This window comes from Epinephelus moara, chromosome 9 (assembly GCF_006386435.1).
Source record: "Epinephelus moara isolate mb chromosome 9, YSFRI_EMoa_1.0, whole genome shotgun sequence".
Lineage (NCBI taxonomy): Eukaryota > Metazoa > Chordata > Actinopteri > Perciformes > Serranidae > Epinephelus > Epinephelus moara.
In genome coordinates, this window is record NC_065514.1 from 4,591,451 (window position 1) to 4,618,121 (window position 26,671).

A 26,671-nucleotide genomic window follows, 5' to 3' on the forward strand; every position below is an offset into this window, starting at 1 on the left:
ACATGGGGTGTAGTTAAAGGATTTGGTAAAAGCTGTTAAACGGACCTTGAGTTGAGACTGTTAAAGCCATACAGAGCTGAACTGCAGCATCTCTGGTAAAAAGCAGCAGATCAGCAGAGATGTCTTTGCCGTGCATGATTTTGCCTTTTTATTAAATCAAATGTTGCTCCCATGCAGGCTCGAACCACCACCCTGAACGAGCAGCTTGGTCAGATCGAGTACATCTTCTCTGACAAGACGGGAACTCTCACGCAGAACATCATGCAGTTCAAGAAGTGCACCATCGCTGGACGCAGCTACGGTACAGACCTGCTTTATTTCACTCAGACATCAAAATAATTTGACTTTTTAGAGGTTTTGTTACCACAGAAAAAGACTTTAAGGGAAATACTGGAGCCCTGGAATAACTTGCGAGGAAAGATGGAAAGAAACCAGTAGTGGTGGTAAAGTGGAAAAGAAAGGAGAGTGTGACACCTGCTGTCTTTTATAGCAATGACAACCATCTTATTGAAACCCAAAACAGCACCAGTGCACCTGAATATGCTGGATTTCTTTTCTGTAAATGAAACAACCAGTGTCTGCAGGGACTAAAGGGTTCGTATTCTCTCTGCCTCAGACTTGTGACAGGTCTGTGTTATCAGAATGATGAAAAATGAGCCTGTAATGATCCCTGTAGGGAAACTCTTTCACTGCTGCAGGAAGAAGTTGAATTTAGATAAGAGCAGAGCAAACAGACTGTTGAGTAACAGCTACAGAACACACAGATTTAAAGTGTGCAAATGGCTTTGCTGTGTTACAGTCCAACACAGTTTAAGTGCTTTATGAAGGAGGGGAAACATTAAATGCACATTCTAACAGGGAGCTAACGTAAGCTGGGTAGGGCAGGTATGAAAAATAATCTACAACTTTATGTAATTCGAAGTGCTATTTCGTAGGCAACTGGGCATGCTTGAGTTTCTTGAAGACGTTTCGCCTCTCATCCAAGAGTCTTAAGTTCTAACTGACTGGTGCAGAGTCGAAGGCTTTAAATCCTGTGTGGGTGTGAACACTTAGAGTCGTCGACCCACCCGGCCATCACGTTGGATTACATGACATTTACGTCGTTACCATGATTGCAATCGTCGCCTGAACATTTCTATAGCAATGAGTAAAACAGTACCGAGGGCTGTCTATCAGTGGCATGTGGTCTCTTCCTTCACAGACTTAACGTGATGACAGTGAACTGATCACAGTACGTACGACTGAAGTCTGCGTGAGTTCAGTATGCAAGTCCAGAAGGTGGACATTGGGATTCAGTCCTTGTGTTGTTCGGGTAACCCTTGTTGACTCATTCGGCCATCATGTTAGTCGTTGGGGTCAGTGTTGTTCAGGTGGCCCTTATTGATCCACCTGGCCATCATGTTAGTCGTTGGGGTCAGTGTTGTTCAGGTGGCTCTATTGATCCACCTGGCCATCATGTGGCTCATTAGGGTTGGTGTCCTTTTGGGTAACCCTCATTGACCCACCTGGCCATGATGTGGATCATTAGGGTTGGTGTTGTTCCGGTAACCCTAATGCCCCACAGGCTTCGCGTGGGCCAACAACGCATGTGACCCTAATGACTCTAAAACTCAGAGCTCACATGATCAACGACTCTGTAAAGGTTCACACCCACACAGAGTTTAAAGCCTGCGACTCTGCACCAGTCAGCTACACCTGAAGGAGCCTCTTGGACGAGAGGTGAAACGTCTTCAAGAAACTTGCGCAAGTTCAGTTGTATACGATATATAGCACTTGGCATGACCATGACTTGGAAGACTGAGAACCTTCACCTGTAGTGTTGATCTGCAGTTTTGTCATTTTAAGTTTTTGCTCTCTTCGCCACAGGTGAACCAACCACAGCCGAGGGAGTGGTGCTGGACCGAGGACGGGTAAGACATAGAGAATATATTTATATATAAATACACCAGCTGTAGATTCAGGAAAAGAGATGCGTTCTAAAATAAGATACTTCACGTGTTAAATGTGACAAAATATTAGATGAAGATTTATCAAATGTCTCGTTTGTAGGATACAACGCTGAAACAGAGGGATAATGATTTGTATTTAAATATCACATTAGCCATGTTTTACAAGTGCTAAATTGCCCTATACTTAACTCAGCAGAGTAATTACTGACTATGTCGACTGTGGTTTTCAAAACCATTCTCCTGTTTTGCCTGTTAGCCGGTGGACTGGAGCTGGAACCGACAGGCTGACAAAAAGTTCCAGTTCATGGACAATTCCCTGGTGGCGATCGTCCGGTCCAAAAAGGATAAAGATGCTACAGAGTTCTTCAAACTGCTCTCTCTCTGCCACACCGTCATGGTGGACAACAAAGACGGTAATCCTCAGATCCCAGTTTGGGCAAAGGCAGTGGAGCTAATGTATGAGGGGTAAACTGCAACCACCATGGCTGCAGCGCCATAAATTTGTCCTTAAGGCATTTTTTAGAACATTTTTCATTGAATCAAATGACAATGAAAACACTGCACTGCTGGTGTTGCACTGGACATGACCACCTCATGTATGTGTTCATATCTTTCTCTCAGGTGAACTGGTGTACCAGGCGGCGTCCCCTGATGAGGGCGCCCTGGTGACGGCCGCCAGGAACTTCGGCTACGTGTTTCTGTCTCGTACGCAGGACACCATCACCATCAGTGAGATGGGTCAGGAGACGACCTACGAGATGTTGGCACTGCTCGACTTCAACTCCGACCGCAAGCGCATGTCTATCATCTGTACGAATGCACACACACTGACTCTACTGATACTGTATTGACTTATGTGGATGACGACTTGATGATGTTTTACTGTCCAAGGGAAGTGCTGTGTTGAAAAAATATTTCCGTATAAATTAAAGATGCAGGATATTTGACTTCTTGGCCGATAACCGATACCAGTATCAAGATATCCACTTTTTTCCCTCCCTAATTTTAGTGATCATCAAGTCTCTACTGTAGTGGAATTAACATCATATTATACATGCATACATGGAGACATGAAATATTTATTCATTGTACAACATAAGAGAGAGCACATTGACTGATTCATTTTAAAGTCGATATTGGCCGTTACCGAGGACATACCGATTTTATCATGTGTCCCTAAACGAAATTACCCGTAAAAGCGAAAAAAATTACCTCAGTGAGACCAAAACAACGACAAAAAAAGACAAAGACCAACCACAAAGAGAACAAAATGACTAAAAAGAGACTAATAATGCACCATAATGCATCATGCATAACCATATATGTAAAATGACACTCAAAAAAAAACCAAGTATCGACTAGGAAAAGACTCAAAATCATATCAAAGAGACACAAAAGGACCATAAAGAGATGCAAAGGAACGACAAAGACACACAAAATAAACAATAATGGGCAGAACAATCACAAATTGATATAAAACCACCTCAAAGAGACACAAAATGACCTCAAAGAGACGTAAAAACACCAACAAAGTCTGAGTGAGTTCATTTTAAAGCCATTATCGGCCGATATTTATGATGTGACGACATTTTTAGCATGTTGACTGATTCTAATATTGTGTTTTAAAGCTGATACCGATACCGATGACATGCCGATATTATTGTGCATCCCTAGAATAAATAATTTATCCCACATCTGTCTATTTTTTTAATAAATTGATTAAAAATTGCTGCCATCAGGTGTGTCTAAACCAGAACATGTCAACTCCGCAGCCCTTCTAACTCCAAACTAAATAAGAAAAATGGTTTAAAAATGAGTGTTTGGATCCACATTAAGGGAACTCTTAGCAACTTTAAAATAAAAAAAAAGGGCTGCTCCATAAGACGCCATGTCCGTCAGATCTCACCTCTGACATCCATCATGTGTGCTATGTAAGAAGAAAGTAAATCACTGGGAGGTTGGTCCCTTACAAGGTTTGATAGACTTTAATCTCTGTAAATGTTTTTTACAGATTGCATGATTGAGGAGTAAAAATTAAAAACCCAAATTGTCAAGAGTGAGTGAGTTTATTTTGACTCAGTCTCACATACAGTATCAGACTGATGAATTCATAACCAAGGCTGAAGACTCATAACAGTGCTGCTGTCTCTTCTCTCTTTCAGTGAAGGCTCCTGATGGTCGTATTCGTCTCTTCTGTAAAGGAGCCGACACTGTCATCTACGAGCGACTCTCCCCGAACTCCAGACACAAAGAAACTACCCAGACTGCTCTGGATGTGAGTTTGCACTGTTGCAGTATGCAGTCTGTCTCAGCATAGCAGACATACCATGACATGCGTGTATCATAAGGCCTGCATGTACGTAGCAGTTTTTCTTGTTTCTGTGGAAGGAACCATGGTCTGTGTTTTGTGCCTCAGATCTTTGCCAACGCGACTTTGCGGACACTGTGTCTGTGTTACAAAGACATCAGCACAGCCGAGTTTGAAGCCTGGTCCAGACTGCACAAAGAGGCCCAGGTGGCCATGGTGGACAGAGACGCTGCCCTCGACCGCGTGTACGAGCAGATCGAGTCCAACCTGATGGTGAGTGGAAAACAACCAGAGTTCAATGTGACAAATCAAAAATTAGCTTTCATGCTTAAACAGAACTTGAGTTTTAGTTTATTGCTCAGTATAAATGGGCTTTATTTTCTCTGGTTGCAGTAGAGCTGCAACAACTAATTTAATAACTGATTCATCGGTTTGAGTCTTTCTTTTTTTTTTTTTTTTTTTTAAGAAAATAGTAAAAATTCTTTGATTTCAGCCTCTTAAATGTGAATATTATCTGGTTTCTTTCCTCCTCTGTGACAGTAAACTGAATATTTTTGGGTTGTGGACAAAGCATTACATTTGAGGACGTCATCTTGGGCTTCGGGAAACACTGATGACATTTTTGCAGCATTTTGTGACATTTCACAGACCAAACAACTAATCAGATAATCTAGAAAACAGTCAACAGATTAATCATCAATGAAAATAATTGTTAGTTGCAGCCTGAGGTAGCAGCCAACTAAACAATCAGACTGAAAAACTATGTTGTATAAAAGTAGAACAGTGAGCCTCAGCCATGCCTGACCTGCTGTATCCGTCTGTCCAGCTGATTGGAGCGACAGCCATTGAGGACAAACTGCAGGACGGCGTGCCAGAGACCATCGCCAAACTGGCCAAGGCTGACATCAAGATCTGGGTCCTGACTGGAGATAAGAAAGGTACCATCACCTCCACAGAGAGGAGACATGCTGCTAGTCGACATGTACTCATGTCATGGTTATGAGGGAGGAAGAACCGATGTGTCCTTGCAGTTTTCCATATTATTAGGACGCACTGATTTTCAGGTGAAGCGTCCTGATAATTGTATGTTGGGAATTTTTATATTTTCTTGCAAGAAGTCCCTTATAAGGTGCTGGTTATTTCGTTATGTTATGGAAAAGATTAGTTCTTCCCTTCATCCTCAGAAAAATATGTTCATTAAATTCTGGGTCAAATGGGTGAAATACGTAAGACCTTTAAGGCCAGGTTTTGTGGAGGTGTCAGATAAATGACCCTATTATGCTGTTTTATTCTAGCAAAACTTATTGACTGCTATTCTGTTTTTTCTCAGCTCTCCTCCTGACATATATTTACACTATTTATATGTACACTGCACAAAATCATACTGCGTCTGTTATGATGTATGTTTTGCAATATAAACTGCTGTGATTGATAACTAAAAAGTCTTGTGCCATGTTTAACTTCTATCGTGTTTTATCTTCCTCCTAGAAACGGCAGAGAACATCGGATATTCTTGTTCACTTTTGACAGACGACATGCAGATCCACTACGGAGAAGACGTCAAGTGAGTTTTCTGCAATTTCACAACCTAAAAGGGTGTAAGAGAATATTGATCCACTTGAGTATAGTGATGTGATGTTTTGTGAGGCTGTATTGATTATTCATTCATAATAATTTGCAAGCAAAGACTTGTGGTAGTCGTTGATTCTGTTTATTCATTCATTCATTCATTCATTCATTCATTCATGTCTCCTCCGCTCCAACGTAACAACATATCACTGTATGTATATATTGCTTGTGTTGCTTACAGTATCGCAGTATATTGAATCCCAACCCCTGTATTGTGATACGTACCGTACCGTACCGTACCGTATCCTATCCTATCCTATCCTATCCTATCCTATCCTATCCTAACACACTGTATCGTATCACCAGATTCTTGCCACAACACAACCTTAGTAAATAAAATAATCAAAAGCCCTTAAGATCAAGGAGTGTTCAAGTTGTGAGTCAGAAAAATCATTTTCTATAGACATAATGTCTGGAATGAAAAGAGCGCATTCTTTCTCTAACAAATAAAAAGTTAAATTAAGTAAAGTTACATTCAAATCAAAGGATAGTTTTAAGATGGGTAGGGTTTTTTAAAATCTGTCTTAAAGGAATACTTCAACCACAAAGTGACCAGTCATGGCGTGTTACCTAGAATTTGTGAAGAAAATTTTGTTTTTCCCCAGGGGCCGTACACGTGCTGTGTTTTTTGCACCCTCAAATGTATTGTTTCCAAAGTAGACTCCCAGCAGGCACGCTTAAACACCAGAGTGATGCCGTTGTGGCACACACAGGTTTGCGAGCGCCTGTTTTTCAGGGCACGACGGCTGCGCCCTGGGATAAATGGAATTCAACTTTTGGAACGCAGCAGCATGCACTGCATGTCATGTGATGAGGAACAGCCAGTGACAGGCGGCAGATGCCTTTTCCTTCTTTCATAAGGGGAAAAAAATCGATATGGAGATATTTTTGTATGTCAAAATCGTATCGTCACCCAGCGCCAGGTATCGATTTTTTTTATTAAACAAATCATTAATATGACAAATGCAAATTAAACAGTAGGTTGCCTACTAGAATAATATAATCAATTGCTTTTTGGTCCACTAGATACATTTTAATGCTGCAAATAAAAAATGGCTAAAGTGAGATGAACAGACTGAAAACTTGTGAACAAACTTGAAAACAAATGTTGACAAAGTTTTCCTTTTGGGACATGATTTACAGCTGAAAAAAAGTAATAAATTGCCATATATTTTACTGCAATACTCAGCATATTGAGACATATTTAAATTTGCAGTGACTTATGTATCGTGATAATATCGTGGATCCTCTGGTGATTCCCACCTTCAGTAAATATGGAGGAGAAGTTAATCATGTTAGTGCAGGGCTGCCAGAGCTTTACATCTGTCCCATGGACAATATTTTTGGCCTAATACACTCACAAAACAACACCTGGAAGAAGATCAGCTCTGCACTCAGGATTTCTGCTAAGTAGGCTACGATACGGTGCTGGTGATAGTCGCCCTTGAAAGATGGCACAGAGTAGTGCCTGGTGTCCAACGTTGCGTTTTCCAGGCACTTAAAGATGCAGTATGTGTGCAGCCCCTCACATTTTGATTTATTGATTGATTGCGTTTAACAACAGCAAAACTAAATCCAAACATCTATTTACAACCTCTCACAAAACTCATGCTGTAGAGTCCAAGTCTCATGTTTCCAGTCAGGTTTGTTGTTTCCTGCTTTTGGTAAAACAAATCGACCTGCTTCTCGTCCTCGTAACGTGCTTACCAACCTCTCTGTTTCATGTCTCCCCTCAACATCAAGGATCTAACCCACTGTGTTAAGAGTTTGTCTGTTGTTTCTGTGTCTCCAGTGAGAAGCTGAGGATTCGTCAGGCCAACAGGAGAAACGAGCCTCAAACTATCCGTCGAGGCAAAAAGAAACCCGCAGAGCCTTTCTTCCCTGGCAGCGGCAAAAACGCTCTCATCATCACCGGAGGATGGCTGGTGAGTTCTGTTTGAGATTAACACCGCTTTGACATGATGACAGATGACTGATTTTAAGTGTTAATTGCAGCTATTGATGCATTCTGTTTTTATTTTCTCAGAACGAGATCCTGTATGAGAAGAAGAAGAAACGCCGTCGCCTGCGTCTGCGCCGTCTGGGAAAGCGACCGCCTCCCAGCAGCCCTCAGGACGGACAACCGATGAACGACTGGGAGAAGGAGATGAGACAGGTACAGCTAACTTAATGGAACATTTAGGACGAGTGTTAAATTGAGCACATCACACGATGATTTGCATGTTCACAAACATGGTGGAACGTCTCTACAGATTGACTTTGTGGACATGGCGTGTGAGTGCGAGGCGGTCATCTGCTGTCGCGTCACACCGAAGCAGAAGGGTAACGTGGTGAGTCTGGTGAAGAAGTACAAGAAAGCGGTGACGCTGTCCATCGGAGACGGAGCCAATGACGTCAACATGATCAAGAGTAAGGACGCAAATGAACTCATGTTAAAGGACAAACTGTGTCCTGCATGTCACACACTCTAATGACCCGTCCTCTGTCCCTCCAGCTGCAGACATCGGTGTGGGTATCAGCGGTCAGGAGGGGATGCAGGCCGTCATGTCCAGCGACTACGCCTTTGCTCAGTTCCGTTACCTGCAGCGCCTCCTGCTGGTGCATGGACGCTGGTCCTACATCCGAATGTGCAAGTTCCTGCGTTTCTTCTTCTTCAAGAACTTCGCCTTCACACTGGTTCACTTCTGGTACTCCTTCTTCAGTGGATACTCCGCACAGGTCAGGAGAACAGCGTTTGATTCTGGTTCAAGTCATGTGATCTAAAGAGAGTTATTTGCTCATCAATATGTTTTATCAAACTGTTGTTATTGTAATGCTTGCACACAGTGCGCAGATATTTTGCGCCAAAAGAGAAAGGGCCTGTCCCAGTACCCACACTTCCCTTGAAATACCCACTTGTGCGCGTTCACGTTTAGGCTAGTGGTTTCCCAAAACAGAATTGAGGTAGTGGAAGTGGTGTCCAACACTTCAAACCCGCCCTAGATTCCAAGGGAGCCCTGACCCACACTTTCAGCGAAGTGTAAGATGAAATTTCCCAGAACACCTTGCGAAGTCAGCAACTTCAGCAAGTTTTGGAAAACAATTTTTTACTGTACGATCGGAATGTAGGCTATACAAACAACAAATGGTTGGACTAGCGTAAACTCATCAGCAACACAGCGTCAAAATATTTAAACAAATCGACTTACCCGAACAAAATCGATCAGAACTAGAAGATGTCGTAGGCGCCTCCTGTTTTCAGCATTTCTTCTCCGTTGATTCATCAGAAGGAGAAGAAAAAACATAGCACACGTCACAACACAAGCGCAGGAGCTGGCATTTTCATTGCGTCGCTACTGACATATGCCTGCACGTCGGCCACGCCAATTTGCATGAAGTGGTGTCTCATTTCTCAGGGAAAGATCTCTACCCCAATATATACTTCCCTCATCAAGGGTTATCTCACAAACGAGGGCACTCAATACCACGTGGAAGATTTAAGGGGTAGAAATGGGATTGGGCCAAACTTTTCTTTTGGAATGAGGTTGATTTTTCTGAGTTCTTGATTTTTTTTTTTTTTGTTCATCTCCATGTCCTATCTCACCTACATGAGTGATCACTCCATGTAACATTTACATTACAGTTATTATTACACTTGATGTGCAGAGGTGATTGTTAAGGTGCCAGAGACCAACAGATCCACTGAATGATTGTTTCCCTGTCTGCAGATCGCCTACGAAAACTGGTTCATCACCCTCTACAATCTGTGTTACAGCAGCTTGCCGGTTCTACTGGTTGGACTTCTTGACCAGGTAAAAACAGACTTTATTGTGGACACAAAAATGGTACAGGAAAATAAGTCAGCAAGAAGGTTGGGAAGAACTGCTTTAAAAAAACAGTTGTCTCCATTGTGTCACATAGACACAAAAACATGGGAAACATAAACCCACATTGAACTTATCTTTTAACTGTTTGCTCCTCCTCCTCGTGCTGTAGGATGTTAATGACAAACTGAGCCTGAAATTCCCCAAACTCTACCTGCCCGGCCAACAAGGAGCATTGTTCAACTACAAGAGTTTCTTCATCAGCTTGTTTCACGGCATCTTCGTCTCGCTCATCATCTTCTTCATCCCCTACGGAGCCTTCCTGCAGACCATGGGGCAGGATGGAGAAGCCCCCTCCGACTACCAGTCCTTGGCGGTCGTCACCGCATCGTCGCTCGTATTTATTGTCAACCTACAGGTTAGTCCCGTTTAGTTTTAGGGGAAGTGACATGCTTCTAGCAACCCTGGAAAAAAAAATAGATGAGAACATGCTAGTATGTTAACATGATGATTAGACTCAGCTACAGTTAAAGCTCAAATTCAGTAAGATTTTCCTTATTCATGACACATTCACTCATAACTAAAAGTAAAAGAAGTATCAGTAAATGTTCTGAATGATTATTTGAAGCACTGGATCAGACAGTCAGAACATGTGTGATGCTGCAACCTTAAAGCTGCTCAAGGAGGAATATAAAGGGGAAACTGGTTTTTGGAGGCATAGAACGTGTGAATGTAATGAATTTTATTTGCTGACCTTTGTTATCTCTATCACCTCGTGTTTGTCAGATCTCTCTGGATACCTCCTACTGGACCTTCGTTAACTGCTTTGCGGTTTTGGGCAGCATAGCCATCTACTTTGGCATCATGTTTGACATCCACAGTGCCGGGATCCACGTCATCTTCCCCTCAGTGTTCACCTTCACCGGTCAGTCACCCACCAGTCACCACACTGGCTTTATAGTCTCTGCTCTGCTTCTTGGCTGCTGTTCTTCTTTGAGTTAGCTGCAAACTACTAACAGCTGCTTTTTAAATCTATACAGAACGGTGTAGCGGCATAACTGTAATATTCCCGCCTTGAACAGGCAGTGTAAAAGTAGCTTTAGTTGCTTCAGAAACTGCAAAGAGGAACTTAACAGTACTTTTTTTCTCACTGTAAATCTACACTGGAAAGTTTCCTTATGTTGCTCCACATCCTCACAGCTTTTTCTCTCGTGTAACGTTTAAACTTAATCCATGCTGAAAACGATAAAGCATAATCTAACTTTGTCCTTGCTTGTCCAATGATGCATGCAAAGCATTTGAAGAGGGGTTATGTTTGAAGAACATAACAGTCTCATTTGCCATTTTTCCTGATTATATCATCACACTGGGACTTGACTTTGTGTAGCAGAATATTTTTGCCCGCTCAATGTGTGTGCTGAAGACTCAGCCTGGAGAGTGCTTTAGCGGGCAGTCAAGTGGACCATTAAACGCCACATCAAAGCCCGCCCTCTTCATCCTTCTCATAACATGCATATTTTGTGTTTGTAGGTGCAGCGTCAAATGCTCTGCGTCAGCCCTACCTGTGGTTAACCATCATCCTGACTGTGGGCATCAGCCTGCTGCCCGTCATCTGCATCCAGTTCCTCTATAAAAACATCTGGCCCTCTATAGGAGACAAGGTGAGACCCCAGTCAGGTATCAGGCTGCCAGCCTGCTGCTAGGCCTGCCTGAGTTATCAACAGTGTCAGGAAAATGTGCAGACCACCTCCACGCTCCAAGCAGGACAATGTGCCATGCCACATGGCAAAAACTGCTCAGGAACCAATCTGATTGAGCATCTGTGGGACGTACCAGTACCCCACCTTGCAACCCACAGGACTCAAAGGATCCTCTGCCAATGCTCCAGAGCCAGACACCACAGAACACCCTCAGAGGTCCTGTGGTGTCTGGCACCTGTCAGGGCCAAGTCCGATCCAAGAAGGCCCCACTGTGGATCAGGGTTACCTCAAGGGTACCGACATGTTCCACGGAGGCTCGATCAGATTGGGATCCAGGGACCATGGAGGCCAGGTCGACACCTTGAGCTCTATGTCACTTGACATTTGAAGGGTTTCTTTAGCTGAAAGTTTGCAGGAGTAGTGTATCGAAGATGTACGGAAGAAGAATAAAGATGTCAATAACAATTATGTGAATGCTGCTGAATCAGCATAGCTGAAATAGAAGTGTTTCTCTAATGTTACCTGCTTATTTCTCATCATCCATCCCCCAGATCCAGAGAAACAGGAAGAAGTACGAGATGGAGTTGGCAGAGGAGGAGAAGAAAAAACCTTCAGCCTTCCAGCGTGGCCGCCGTTCCCGCCGCTCTGCCTATGCCTTCTCTCACTCCCGTGGCTACGCCGACCTCATCTCATCTGGGCGGAGCATTCGACGGCGACCCACGGGCCGCGGTGGACCCCAGGACAGCATCAGAGAGGCTCCCCGGGGAGAGGCCGAAAACATCTGAAGGGGGCTGAGCAGGAGATGGAGCAAAACTGTAGCCAGAGGGGTTGTAAATATTTGGGAAAGTTCGTGGAGTGCTCGGTTTGTCTTCTTTTAACTGTGGAGTCGCTGCTGAAATGGTCAACATTGGAAACTGTACAGGAATGTCCCTTCCTTTGGGGTATTCAAGTCCCTGAGGGAGAGGTGAAAGAAAAGCACTCCCAGAGTCACTCAGCTTATAGGAACAAAACGACAGGCGTTTGCTGAAAGTTAAATGAAGCACTACTGAACGTGTCTTTGCTCCAGTCTGTGACTGCCCACTTCCTCCTCTATGCACAGACAGTTAGAATGCAAAAAATCCCAAAAGCTCACCGAAGAGACGACTGCCGTTTAGCGGGGTTTGACGTCATGCAGCGACTGTGTGACCCACAATGTTGTTTAACTCAGGATTTTTAAAATAAAAGCCTTATTTTTAGCCAGTGTGTCCCTGCTCTCCACGACTGTGGCCGGAGCCGTAACCTTATTTAATATGATACTACTTTTGACATTCACAGTTTTAGCCCAGTGTCTGTGGAGCACTTGATATGTTGGTGTTTTATCAGAATCAAAAAATACATATTCCAGTCAATTTGTCCGTTATCTAATCAAACTGTTTTATTTCTACCCGTTGAGATAAAAATTCCTTCACATTAAAACAATGGGCTAAAGCTAAACATGTCAAGGTATCCTCTTTTAATGTTTTATTATTAGTAATAGTGGAATGTTACTATGCCAAGCTATGCAAGGTGGTCGGATGTCATAAAGTTTGTCTTAATTTAAAAATAAGTTGTAAATAGTGATCTCTTCTCTTCTGCTGCGTTGATTGTCCAAAGTGTCCTGACAGATGGATGTTTTAGTCTCAAATTCGAGGACTTTGTTTCAGCCTTAAAACCTTTTAAATACCTCTTTCAAACCTGAATCCTTACGTCACTTGTTCTATACCTCACCTTTTGTTCTTTTATTTACCTGAGGTGCTCTATAGGGAACCTGCAAGTCTGAACCTCCAGTTTGTCTTCCTTCCAGCAGCAGTGTTTTCAAGCACTCCTTACTTCTAATGGGGAAAGAAACACAGTAATGAGGTCAAGAATTATCTCTATTTGTTTATGTCTCACTAGTTTGTTCCTTTTTTTTTAACGTTAAATCACACGTTCCTTCAGTCATGATTTCCATGTGTGTGTTTCTGGTTGTTTACAGCAAACCCAAAGATGTTGTTTGTCTTTTTCCAGTCCTATAATCAGACTAAGCATATCCACTAACCAGTGCTAAGCCAAAACGGACACATCCCTGCTCTGACTGTTACCGTATCCCCTTCATGCTAGTGTTACCGTATGCAGATGATGTCTTTTTATTACTGAATGAATGGCAGCAGTAGATGAGGACTGCTGTTGATCGTACCAGCGACTGTCACATGATGGTATTTTATCACGTGGTTGTTAATAAAAGCCAAGGGCACATTTAGCAATCTGAAACGAGTGTTTATTTTATTGTGGTGACTCATGCCTCTTGTTTTATGTACGAATGGCGATTTTGATTTAATATCATTAGGTAAGAGTAATATGAAAAAGTACCTGAGTTTTGGTGAATACAGGGGTGTTTTTTTTTTATTTAATTTTTTTTTTTTTTTTAACATTTTATAAGTCAAACAATGTTTCCTATTTTATTAAGACAAATGTCCAAACCAAATCTTTGTGTAAATAAATGTAAAACCTAGTTATTCATCTGCAGTAACTGGTGAAAGTAAATAATCAATACAATTGAAGTGAATAAAATGTCCATAAATCTCACTCAGCACTTGTAACAGGAACTTTTTATGCCTCCCTGCTGGCGATTGATGTGGCTGGAGGCATTATGTTTTCGGGAACATGATCATGGCTGCGATTATCTTTGACACTCTGCCTGCGGCACACCTGTGCTGATATTCAACACAACAGCACTCCTTCTTGTGTGGTATTGCTTAATTTAAGCAGCAAAACTAAGAACTACTTATAAAGTTGACAGAGGAAACAGAACTAAACTGAAGTTAAAATCTGCTGCTATTCAAAGGCAGACATCTCTAGGGCCTATATCTCCAACACTCAGCAACATAGAGGCAAAATATGTATTGATTTAAACCCAACTTTAAACCCAAGATTCTCATTTCTTTTGTTAATGGTCCAACAGTCATGTGCTCATAAACAAAGTCCAGTTACTGTAAAAGTGAGAAAATAATTAACAGGTAGCTGTGGCTTCTCCTGGCCAGTTAGGAAGGAGTTTAAAGAGTTTAACTGTTTGTCTGTGGAACAACTTTGTCTTATCTTTGACATACATACATCTTTATCTCTTTGTCTAACATTATGTCATGTTGATTCGTGAACGTGAATAATTTATTGAGAAGAAAATAATTAGTCAAGTTGCTTGTACAGTGATGTATAATTTGCACAGAGCAGCACCTCTTTTAATCTGGGGTCACATGGCTCTTTCTTGCCGCTGTATAACGGCTGCAAGTACTTACTCTGCGAAAAGGACATGAAACGAAACTCTACGAGCAGCTGTGGGCACCTTATTCACCAAACAGAATATTATTTTGATTAAATTACAATGATTGAGAGCAGCGAATTTGTTTCAACATAAGGGGGGAGGCATATGAAATGGGTGATTTGGGGGTCCTCCGCCATATCATTTTGAGCATCAAACTCTTAATTTCCTGCATTCTGGGGATCTTCTGGGAATTTATGGCTGCTACTTTAATGTTTTTACTGGGGAGAACAAATGCACATGGTCTAAATATTGAGGGGTGAGACGTGTGCACTACGTCCCCCCTGAAATCTACACCCTTGGTGAGCTAAAACCTAATAATGTCACACTGCTTTTCCAAGCTGAAATTAACCTGAATTGCTGGGACAACTGGGTGTAGAAATGATGGCAATATTCAATATTGCAAAAGGTTTTAGCTGCATACTGAGAGCAATAAATGTTTTGCTTTCACATCAAGTTTTATGTACAAGTGATCTTTGCTCTGTGTTGTTAAGAGGGCCTATGAACACAATCCAAGTCTGAACCACTCATCGTCCAGGAAGTAATCAAAGTCTGATTTGATAAGCCCTCTAGCTTACACTCGTAAATGCACTAAATGCAAGATATTTCAGTCCAGACATTCACTGTGTCTGAGAGGTGAAATGGCGCAGCGAGGAATTCAGATGGATGAGGAAAAACTCTCCTGCTCGATCTGTCTGGATCTACTGAAGGATCCGGTGACTATTCCCTGTGGACACAGCTACTGTATGAGCTGTATTAAACTCCACTGGGATGAAGAGGATCAGAAGCAAATCCACAGCTGCCCTCAGTGCAGACAGCTCCTTATACCGAGGCCTGTCCTGGTGAAAAACACAGTGTTGGCGGATTTAGTGGAGGAACTGAAGAAGACAGGACTCCAAGCTGCTCCTGCTGATCACTGCTATGCCGGACCTGAAGATGTGGCCTGTGATTTCTGCACTGGGAGGAAGCTGAAAGCTGTCAAGTCCTGTCTGCAGTGTCTGGTCTCGTACTGTGAGCAGCACCTCCAGCCTCACAATGAAATTGTTCCATTAAAGAAACACAAGCTGGTGGACCCCTCCAAGAAGCTTCCAGAGAACATCTGTACTCGTCACAATGAGGTGATGAAGATTTTCTGCCGCACTGATCAGCAGTGTATCTGTTATCTGTGCTCCATGGATGAACATAAAGGCCATGACACAGTCTCAGCTGCAGCAGAAATGACTGAGAAGCAGAAAGAGCTCGGGGCGACTCGACAAAAGATCCAGCAGAGAATCCAGAACAGAGAGAAAGATGTGAAGGTGCTTCAGCAGGAGGTGGAGGCTATCAATCGCTCTGCTGATAAAGCTGTGGAGGACAGCGGTAAGGTCTCCATAGATCTGATCCGTCTCATTGAGAAAAGAAGCTCTGATGTGAAGAAGGAAATCAGATCTCAGCAGAAAACTGAAGTCAGTCGAGTCAAAGAGCTTCAGGAGAAGCTGCAGCAGGAGATCACTGATCTGAGGAGGAAAGACGCTGAGCTGGAGCAGCTCTCACACACAGGGGACCACACCCACTTTCTACAAAATTACCCCTCATTGTCACATCTCACTGACTCTAAAGACTCATTCAGGATCAATATCCGCCCTGTGCGACACTTTGAGGATGTGAGTGCAGCTGTATCAGAGGTCAGAGATAAACTACAGGACCTTTTCAGTGATATGTGGACCAAGATCTCGCTGATAGTGAGATCAGTGGATGTTTTGCTGCCACAGGCAGAGCCCAAGACCAGAACTGAATTCTTACAGTATTCACGTCAAATGACACTGGATCCAAACACAGCAGACAGTCGACTGACACTATCTGAAGACAAGAGGAAAGTAACAGTAATAGAAATGATAACGCTAAAGAGGTCATTACACTTACTTAAGAGTCAACCAGGCTCACACAGTGACATGTACAGGTTTCAGGTCCTGAGCAGAGAGAGCCTGACTGGACGATGTTACTGGGAGGTGGAGAGGAAAGATGGTGCAGTTTCAGTCACATATGCACCTATGAGAAGACCAGTACATGAAAGTGTATTTGGGAACAATGACACATCTTGGGCAATTTATTTTTTGAGTAATCGTTATGAATTCAGACATAACAACACCATCACTCCTATCTCTGGTCCTCAATCGACCAGAGTAGGAGTGTACCTGGATCACAGTGCAGGTATTCTGTCATTCTACAGCGTCTCTGACACCATGATGACTCTCCTCCACAGAGTCCAGACCACATTCACTCAGCCTCTCTATGCTGGACTTAGCGCTTATGGTGCTAATTGCTCTGCTGCATTGTGTGAACTCGAGTAGATAGGTGTTGTATAAAGAGGCAAAGGCTGCAAATGTACTTTTAATTTGTAAATGTACTCTTCATTTTAGTGACTCAGCTGTCTGTGCTGGGATGTTTCTGCACTGAACCATCAGTCAAACTGGGACTGCGACATTGAGTTTCTGCAGGTATATATAGTATATGTATATAAGATGAATATGTAATTAACAATGTATTATTGTAGGTTTTTCTTTTAAAATCCCTTAACTGAAATAATATCAAAGGACTTAAATAATATTTCACATAATGTTTGTATATAAGAAAACTCTGGAGGAGAAAAGAATCAGAGGGTTTGAGTTATTGAAAGCAACAATGATTGTTAAAGTCTACAGCTTTATCTTTTAGAGTAAAACCATGAGAACAGAGAATGAAACTATAAACTGGGTGGTATAATATTATTAGAAAGTCCTTTCCTTACAAATAAAAAGGTTAACTGCAAATGTATTCCAATCAGACTAAACATCTGCATTGTATGGTGGCCCTGAGGGTCAAAACACAAAATTTCCTGGAACACTACAACATTTCCCTAAACTCAACAACATTTAGTAAGACTCTTGTAGCTGACTGGATGCACCGTCTGTCAGTCTACGACAAACAGAAGTATTTCTTTTTCTCTTGGATTTTTTTTGGTGGTCTTGATGCTTTAAATAAAGTTTTATCTTATACTCCCGACCTGAGAGAGGCAACAATGTGCTGCAAGACATCCAGTACTTCCGTTTGACAGTGCATCCAATTGGTGATGGTGAATGTTTGTTCTGTTAAACGTTTTTGTGTTTTGTAAAATATTTTGTTGTTTTGTGAAATGCAGTGTTTTCTGAAATGCTGTTTTGTTTCCGAAATGTTGTGTTGTTTTGTGAAATGTTATATTTTCCAAAAAGGTTGTGTTTTTTCTGAAATCTTGTTTTCTGAAATGCTGTTTTGTTTTGTGAAATGTTGTCGTGTTTTCCAAAAGGTAGTTGTGTTTTTTGAAAGGTTGTGTTTTTGTTTTCCAAAATGTTGTTGTGTTGTTTTGTGAAATGTTTTGTTTTCAAAAAAGGTTGTGTTGTTTTGTGAAATGTTGTCTGTTTTCCAAAAGGTGGTTGTATGTTTTGAAAGGTTGTGTTTTTGTTTCCCAAAAAGGTTGTGTTGTTTTCTGAAATGCTGTTGTGTTTTGTGATGTTGTTTTCCATTATGTTATTTTGTCAAATGTTGTTTTGTTTTCTGAATTGCTGTTTGACCCTCAGGGCCACTGTACATGTGGAGGTTTGATCAAGATCACAATAAAGACTGGATTACACAATCTAATCTGATTTCAGAATCTTTTTTTTTCTCTTGAACAACACATTTTAAAGATTTGATCCAATCCGACAGCTGAAATCTGATCAGAATACTTATGAACAACTGGACCCTGATGACACACATGTCCTTGTTTTAATCTAATAATTTCCTAAATTAAACTCAACACTGTGAAACAAGTCCTCACTTCACAACTCAGTCACTTACATGAAACCTGAACCAAGGACATGTTATTGTCAGTGTAGAGACACTTCTCACAATGTGTTCCAGCGAAGTACCACAAAAAAGTGTAAACAGAGCTCAAACCATCTCCACAGTGAAGTGGACAATTCAAAGAGACAAACTGTGAAGGACAGAGAGGGAAATCAAACAGAAACAGTCAGTCTGAAAATAGTGCAAAAATGTAGTTGAATTCTTGAAGAACTAATTCAAACATATTGAAAAATACAAAATTAAACTGTCAACATTAATTCATACACTGAGGAAACACAGTGGATTGTCTATGTGCACCAGGGTGAGAATAAACACAGCTTATCTGCCATTTACACCCACCCCTACCATGTGTTATTATGGATCCTACCATTGTCCTGTGATTGACTTGTACTCGTCACGTTGATGTGTTGAGGTCTTGAGTCACGTGTGAGTCAGCTGTCTTCTTGTTTTAAGACTTGAAATAATGCAACTTTATTTTCTAGAAATGAATGTGTTTTTTTTTTAAGTAAAAATCACAATTTTATTCACGTTACTTTTTTTCAAAATAGTGTAACTTTATTGTCTACATTTCTTCAAATTTGGCACAAACATCCACTTGAACTCAGTACTGAACTGATTTAATTTTGGTGGTCGAAGGTCAAGGTCACTGTGACCTTGTTTGTCTAATTCTTGTTAACGCAATTACTTAAGAACAGCTTGACAGAATTTCTTCAAATTTGGCACAAACATCCACTTGAACTCAATACTGAACTGATTAGATTTTGGTGGTCAAAGGTCAAGGTCACTGTGACCTTGTTTGTCTAATTCCTTTTAACACAATTACTTAAGAACACCTTGAGGGAATTTCTTTAAATTTGGCACAAATGTCCACAGGCAGTCCGTTGTTGATTTTCTGAGACACCTTGTCAACTTCAGGCTGTTACATGCATTGGGTGTTTTCAAAATACACTTACGTTGTCACAGGAAATGCACAGTTTGCATACAGTTGCTTTCAAAATAAACGCATTACGTTGGCACAAGAAAGCAACTTGACATTTTTTTTTACTTCAACAACAAACACACATAGTTACGTTTAGCTAAACACACACTTGATTGGGTTTAGGCAACAAAAGCACGTGGTTAGGTTCAGAGAAAAACTGGGTTTGGCTTTACATTCAGATCAGTGAACACCGGCCCCCAAAGTGAAAATTGATTGTTGGACCCATCCATCACTCCTCCCACCTGCCCTACTCAGACTTTTCACCCCTTTCACTTACATTGCTGACTAGCTGCGTTTCCCCTGACGCCGTCAGGCACTGTTACACACTGATGGCACCTAGCTGCGTATCATGCCAATGTTAAAGGACTGCTTTTTTGCCGTTTTCTGACATGGAGGTCACAACCCAAGCGCTGGTATTGGACGACTTAGGACTGAGACCTGGTTGTTTCTTTTAAGGCCCCAACTCTCTGGAACAACCTCCTCTTTTAAATCCCTCTCAAAATCACATTTCTTTGAACGTGCTTTCACAGGGTTTGTGGCCTGAACTCACTTTTATCTGTAAGTCACTTCGTAAACCCCATTTATATACAAAGGCATCCTCTCAGCTTTTATCTAATTGATTGTTTTATGTATTTTATTTTGACTTTTTTTACTCTACATGTTGTTTCATTTGTCCCATGTTGTATAACTTTTAAACTGCTTTAATATTTTTTCATTATCTATCTTTTTTAATTTTTCTAAAGCAGTGGTTTCAAACAAGTGGGCAACGGTCCAAAAGTGAGTCACGGGTCCATTCTGAATGGACCGCAAGTGACTCGCCAACAAATCAAGTTTGTAAAAAACACACTTCATTTTGGAGTACAGTAAATTTCCAGTGCAGTGCTTTTATTTTGAAGTGCTGTTTCCTGCTGTAGAGTGAGTGACTAAGGGACAGCTCCTTGACAGAAAAACTAGCTTGACGACATGTCCAAACGCAAGCGTGATGCTTAATGTATGAAACTGTGTAAAGCATTTTGTTTTGAAAAGCACTATATAAGTAAAGTTTATTATTATTATCATTAGGCAAACACTGTTTGAGGACAGTGGTTTAACAAACGGTTAACTCCTGATAAACTCAAACTGGTTCAGGGAAAACGTGACTCACTGGGGACAAACAGAAAAAAAGGTATCATGAGTGACAGTGCTAAATTGAAAATATAATTGGAGAATGTAGGACATATGCTTTTCCTGTCAGCTGCTGAAAAGATTTCCCTTCCCTCGGCTCATAAATGTCACATGTTGGTAACTTGGGGATTATAGAGAAGCTCAGCTGTCCCCGTCATATTCACCCCTGTGGTTCTATTGCTCAAACTGAATCAAGTCTAATGTCGCTGTGTTATCCCAGCAGGCCTGGTACCTGAAGGCAACATATCACTCACGTGTGCAGTCACTATGAATTGATGTTGATATTGTCATCTCACTCAGACAGAAAGCAAATTTCCCAAAATGTTGAACTATTCCTCTGAGGCACCTCGCACAGACTGCAATGCAGCTAACTCTGGGATAGAAACTGTGGTACGTGCTTTTATCTCTTTGAGTCCTGATTATTGCTACGGCCTCTTTTTCTTGTCTTAATCAAAAAACTTTGGAACGACTGTCTCTTTGTAAAGAACTGAGCTGCTAGAGAGGCACGATGACATCACAGCAGCTTATATCGGCTCCCTGTCCCTGTTAGGATTGGTTTTAAGATTTTATTTATTGCTTATTGGTTTTCATGGCCTGGCTTCAGGTTACATTTTAGACCTTTTAATCCCTTATGAACCTGTGTGTAGTTTGATCTCCTACTGAATCCCTCTGTTCCTGTTCCTTCTGGATTAGATGGACCCCAGGAACCAAATAAGAACCCAACTGAGAAATGGTTAAACATATTAACTTGTATTAATTTAGAATATGTGGGGGTTTTAATTGATGAAGATAGGGCCAGCATGAAGGAGAAAAAAAATGCAGGTTCAGAAAATAAAGTCAAAATATTTTGAGAAAAAAAGTCAGATTACAGCTACTCTTACGTTTCTTGCATTTCACACAGCATTTAGAAAAAATTTGAACATCCACAACTCCCACCCCTAGTCGCGTTAACGTTACTAGTAAGTGGAAACGCACAAGGAAGATAACGTTACTGTTTCAGAGGCTACGCTACAGTAGGCTAACGCTAGCCATTAGCAACTGGATCGTCATATAACGTTATATGTTATATTAGAAGCAAACTAAACATAACATTACCTGTCCTCATGTCCACAGTCAAATGCAACCCCAGAGTTTTGAAACTTACGTGAGCAGTTACGACAGTCGGAGGCCTCCACGTGGGGGAAGACAGACAGGATGCTCGACCAATCATTGCATTCGGGTCGGAGTTTTCTTAGAACCATATGAGAATGGTATAATTATGAGTTTCTATTTCTGGTGGAATTCACTTACATTTTAGTGTGCCATCAGCTTATTAATAGCATTTTAACCTAAACAAAGAAAAGTGTAAATTTTCCAGAAAGGTAAGTGTCGCTTTAAAAGTAAAAAGTCCTATAACTTTTTTGTTCTTGTATCTCTTGTATGTTTGCAAGTACATCCTTACTCTTAATTCTCAACAGATGATTTCGACGTAATAAAGTTTTTTTTCTTATGATATTATGACTTTTTTTCTTAAAACAGTAACTTTATTCTGGTCATTTTACGTTTTTGTAAAATTATGAGTTGTTTTTGACATATTATAACTTATTTACTTGAAATAATACTTTTTTCTTCACATATACCTTTTTTTTTTTTTTAAATTACAGCTTTTTGACTTTATTCTTCACATATTACAGTTTGCTTTGCAAAATTATGACTTTATTCTGTAGATACGCTGACTTTCTTCTCAAAATAACACAACTTTATTTTCAAAATATTCCCCTTTTTTGTAAAAATTACAACTTTATTCACAAGGTACTACTTTTCTTAAAATAGCAAAACTTTATTGTTTTCATATTATGTGATGACTTGACTTTCTCCTTGCGATATTCTTATTACCAACATATTACTTTTTTTTTCTCATAAATTTTGACTGTATTATTTAAAAATATAACACCTTTTTCTTTAAATATTATGACTTTTTACTCAAACAAGACTCCTCGATTAAAGTATTTAAAATTTATTCCCCAATTTTGTTACTTAAAGGAGCAGTGTGTGAGATTTATGGAGATTTAGTGGCATCTAGTGGTGAGGATTGCAGATTGCAGCCAGCTGAAATTTTTCCTGGTTAGAATTCCTTCAGTGTTTATTGTTCAGGAGGTTTTTACCAGGAGCTGAATTATCCACAGAGGTCTCTGCCTCTCTAAAACAAACAGACCAGGTGATTTGACCCAACAAATCTGGCACGTCGACGACTTGCTGGTCACCCAGTGCCTGCCATGTGTGCTCACTTTATTTCCTGATAACTTAAGATCCAGACATTCAGAAGGTTTATTTCAGGAGCTGGATTATCCGCAGAGATCTCTTACTCTCGAAAACAAACAGACCAGATAATTTAAACCAGTCAGAACACTGAATAAAACAATTTTGCATTGTCTGACTTTGCTCATAATGGAGGGGCTGCTAACTATGGTGGCTGAGGTGAAAACGCAAATGGCCCTCTCAAGAGCCAGTATTTGGTTTGTCCGTTCTGGGCTACTGTAGAAACATGGCAGTGCAACATGGTGACCTTAAACGAGGACCCTCTCCCTATGTAGATAAAAACAAACAAGGAAACACATCAAAAATCACAACAAATCTTATTTTCAGGTGAATATACACTAAAGAAAACATACTTATATACATATTTTATTTCTCCCAATATGTCTGCCTACATCCTACACACTGGACCTTTAGCAGTGGTTCTAATACTTCATGATGATGATGCACTGTTCCTTTATGAACTGAGATTATTGGGTTGTTTTCTATGTTCAGTGATTATGTTTGGATTTTCATGTCTTTATTTTGCCCTTTGGCTTTTGTGCAAACATTCATAGGAAATAAATATCTCTTTCGAATATGGCTTCACTTCCTGTTTCTGAAGATTTGCTCGGTTGTTTGTTCAGTCAGCTTTCAGACATTCATCACATCCTGCTAAAACTCAAGGTCCCAGCCAGACTCTTCATCAGGAGGAGGGTCTTCTGTGTCTTCGGGGAAGTAATCAAAGTTGCTGTTGTCCAGCGGTCCCTCCACCTGGTGGAAAGAAACGGGATGTTGATGCTCTTATCTGTGTACTGTTACCTTACAGAGACACTGAAGGATACCCACTGTGGGTGTGAATGGAGAGTCTATGGTTCCCTGGCGGAGGCCATCCCAGTTGAAGCCTTCAAACCACCTGAAGGACAAAGACGTGTTGCCATGACTACAGTCCTTGAATCCTACAGAAAGCACTCATCCCATGACAATAAGCATCTTTACTGCCTCACTTGTGTTTCTGGATGTCTTTCACTCCATTTTTCTGATTTCCCAGCCTCTCTGATGGGTTGTCCCTGAGAGAAACACACATTTACATCATTCATCTATAGGCCTCTGTTTCTCTTTACACAGCTATGGTGCATTAACAACCTGCAGAGTCGCTTGATGAGGTTCGCAGCACTCTTGGTGATCTTCTTGGGAAACTCAATCATGTCGATGCCTCTCAGGATGATGTTATAGGTCCTCATGGGGTCAGAGCCTGAGAATGGAGGACTGGAGACAGAGAGAGGAAACTGGGTTTTATTTATCTAACCCAAAACCCAAACTGAGTTCCTACTAGGCTCTGATCAAAGTAGAGCCCACGCTGTACCCTAAGCTGCAGCCTGACGTGCACCTCCCCAGAAATGTAACTATGCGTCCCTCAGTGGACACAAAGCTTTTATTTACTTTAATTTCACAGATAAGGAACAATAAATTGTGAAGACAATAAAGCCTCCACATATTACCATGTCAGATTTCAAGGCGTCCTCCGTACAGAAACATGATAACAAGGTCCTGAGAAACATGCTGACATTAATGGAAATCTACTGGTGTACCTGCCACTGAGGAGCTCAAAGACCAGTATTCCCAGAGACCAGCAGTCAGCTGAGCTGTCGTGGCCTTTGTTCAGGATGATCTCTGGGGCGACGTACTCAGGAGTCCCACAAAACGTCCACGTCTTCTTACCAAGACCCACCTTCTTAGCAAAGCCAAAGTCCACCTGGGCAAAAGAAACATTATGAATATTCTCTCTGACCCACTTTATTTGAAATGTCTGAAAAACGTGTCCACACCAGCTTGGCGTATCCTCGGTGGTCCAGGATGATGTTCTCAGGTTTGAGGTCTCTGTAGATGATCCCTCTGGAGTGCAGGAAAGCCAGAGCCTCGATGACACAGCCGGTGTAGAAGCGAGTGATGCCGTCATCGAATGATCCCCTGCAACAGAAATAAAGGCTGGTGTTGAGGATTTTATGGCTTCTAAGAGTTGAACACACAAACGATCACACACCTGTCTCGCAGCAGCGTCCACAGTTCTCCTCCGAGACAAGCCTCCAGCAGCATGTAGAGATATTTGGAGTCTCTGAAAGTCCGATACAGCCTTCAGGAAGACAGTGTGGGTGTTTAAAAGTTACATTTAAAGGAATGGTTATTACGTGGACTTTAATCAAGTATGGACTCTTTTGATTAAAATTAAATAACTTAAAAAAGTGGAAACAGACAACTTTTCAACCATAGACTCTAAAAATAATGGTCGTAGCCAACGTGATGTCACCCATTGGTTTGTGAGCTACCATTTGAAGCCTCGACATTTTGGTCACCACCATCTTAGTTTTTTGGAGCCAAAAGTGACCATATTTGGACAAGATGGTAGAGCTATGGAGAAGTGAGGAGTGGATCTAATTGACAACCCCAGGACACCACTGTGGTAGCGAGGTAATAGCTGCAGATAGCTACCCGGAAAAATACAATCCTGGATGTTGCGATTAGTCAGTCACAAAAATGAACTCAAACCCCGCCGCCTACCATCACAAATTTCTTCTAACTTTTAGAAAAGCTGCTGTGAAATCAGACATTTCAGGCTGTGAAATATGAAAACAAAAGTGCTATCCTCTTTTTGTTTTGGTCACTCAGTGGTTGACTTGCTTCCTTCATGCCGTAAATTGAACCTTTATATCCCCATGAGATTGTACCGGGTGTAGATGCACAGTAAAAACGAGGCTTATAGGGGACCAACCTAAATGCAGATGGTGTCATTATTCTGTGGACAAAGCATTGTGCAGTCAACATTTACACTGCCAAAACGTTAATAAATTTGATCATCTTGTTACAATACGATGTTCTGTTGGGAAACCTTGGGTCTTTGCATTCAAGCAACATTACCTGATGGCAGGGCCCCTCCCCAAGTGGTACAATGCATCATGCCACACTACAAAAACTTCTCAGGAATGGAACATAACAAAGAGCTCAAGGAATCAACCTGGCCTCTATATTCCCCAAATCCCATTCTGATGAAGCATTCATGGGATGTGCCAGTAGTGTGGTGTGGTGGGCCCCCCTTGGATTGGATTTGGCTCTGACCTGTTGAGGCATGGACACAGGACCTCTAGGGGTGTTGGCAGCAGATCCTTCGAGACCTGTCGGTTGTGAGGTGGGGTTCCAGGATGTCCCACAGATGCTCAATCAGACTGGGATCTGGGAAATTTAGAGGCCAAGTTGATGCATTGAGCTCTTTGTCATGTTCCTTTGGTCATTCCTGAGCAGGTTTTGGGATGTAACATGGCACATTGTCCTACTGAGGGTGGGGGGCACTATCATCCAGTATGGTCATTGCCTTGAGGAGGCATATTTGGCTGCAACGGTGTTTGGCTGGGTGGGGCTCGTCAAGTTGCATCTACATGAATGCCAAGACCAAAGCTTTCCAAGGTGATCAATGTTTATGGCTGATCGGTGTACATCATGACAATAAGTTATGGCAAAAAAAAAAAAAGTTTCCACTTAAATAAATTATTAGAACTAAAAAGATTCAAATTCAAATGACAGAAACCAAAGTTTTGCCGGATTATTTTCTATCCATGCAGAGATGTAAATGACAATATGACCATGGTAGCCTAATTATAGCAACTTTGAATGCAGCAGTGATCCACAGAAAGCTTGACTTGACCTTGTGCATCTGTCTTGA

The 26,671-nt window shown here is 41.4% G+C and overlaps 2 protein-coding genes and 1 pseudogene across 2 annotated transcripts in view; 2 read left to right on the plus strand and 1 right to left on the minus strand.

Annotated features, from left to right (window-relative positions):
• Positions 1-13,657, plus strand: part of atp8b1 (ATPase phospholipid transporting 8B1) — a 49,222-nt gene extending 35,565 nt beyond the window's left edge. Inside the window, exons 14-30 of the mRNA XM_050052840.1 lie at positions 178-301; positions 1,867-1,910; positions 2,206-2,362; positions 2,571-2,759; positions 4,112-4,224; positions 4,366-4,530; positions 5,084-5,195; positions 5,746-5,821; positions 7,679-7,811; positions 7,913-8,041; positions 8,139-8,295; positions 8,381-8,604; positions 9,594-9,677; positions 9,862-10,107; positions 10,476-10,614; positions 11,220-11,350; positions 11,941-13,657. Coding sequence (XP_049908797.1) covers positions 178-301; positions 1,867-1,910; positions 2,206-2,362; positions 2,571-2,759; positions 4,112-4,224; positions 4,366-4,530; positions 5,084-5,195; positions 5,746-5,821; positions 7,679-7,811; positions 7,913-8,041; positions 8,139-8,295; positions 8,381-8,604; positions 9,594-9,677; positions 9,862-10,107; positions 10,476-10,614; positions 11,220-11,350; positions 11,941-12,174 — 2,457 coding nt within the window. The 3' untranslated portion in view covers positions 12,175-13,657. The remainder of the gene's footprint in view (positions 1-177; positions 302-1,866; positions 1,911-2,205; positions 2,363-2,570; positions 2,760-4,111; positions 4,225-4,365; positions 4,531-5,083; positions 5,196-5,745; positions 5,822-7,678; positions 7,812-7,912; positions 8,042-8,138; positions 8,296-8,380; positions 8,605-9,593; positions 9,678-9,861; positions 10,108-10,475; positions 10,615-11,219; positions 11,351-11,940) is intronic.
• Positions 13,658-13,960: 303 nt separating this feature from the next.
• Positions 13,961-16,462, plus strand: LOC126395401 (E3 ubiquitin/ISG15 ligase TRIM25-like; annotated as a pseudogene).
• Positions 16,463-23,097: 6,635 nt separating this feature from the next.
• Positions 23,098-26,671, minus strand: part of LOC126395400 (cGMP-dependent protein kinase 1-like) — a 30,142-nt gene continuing 26,568 nt past the window's right edge. Inside the window, exons 15-21 of the mRNA XM_050052841.1 lie at positions 25,001-25,090; positions 24,786-24,927; positions 24,549-24,712; positions 24,103-24,225; positions 23,964-24,026; positions 23,806-23,872; positions 23,098-23,730 (exon numbers count right to left, since the gene is read on the minus strand). Of these exons, the coding sequence (XP_049908798.1) occupies positions 23,632-23,730; positions 23,806-23,872; positions 23,964-24,026; positions 24,103-24,225; positions 24,549-24,712; positions 24,786-24,927; positions 25,001-25,090 (748 nt within the window). The 3' untranslated portion in view covers positions 23,098-23,631. The remainder of the gene's footprint in view (positions 23,731-23,805; positions 23,873-23,963; positions 24,027-24,102; positions 24,226-24,548; positions 24,713-24,785; positions 24,928-25,000; positions 25,091-26,671) is intronic.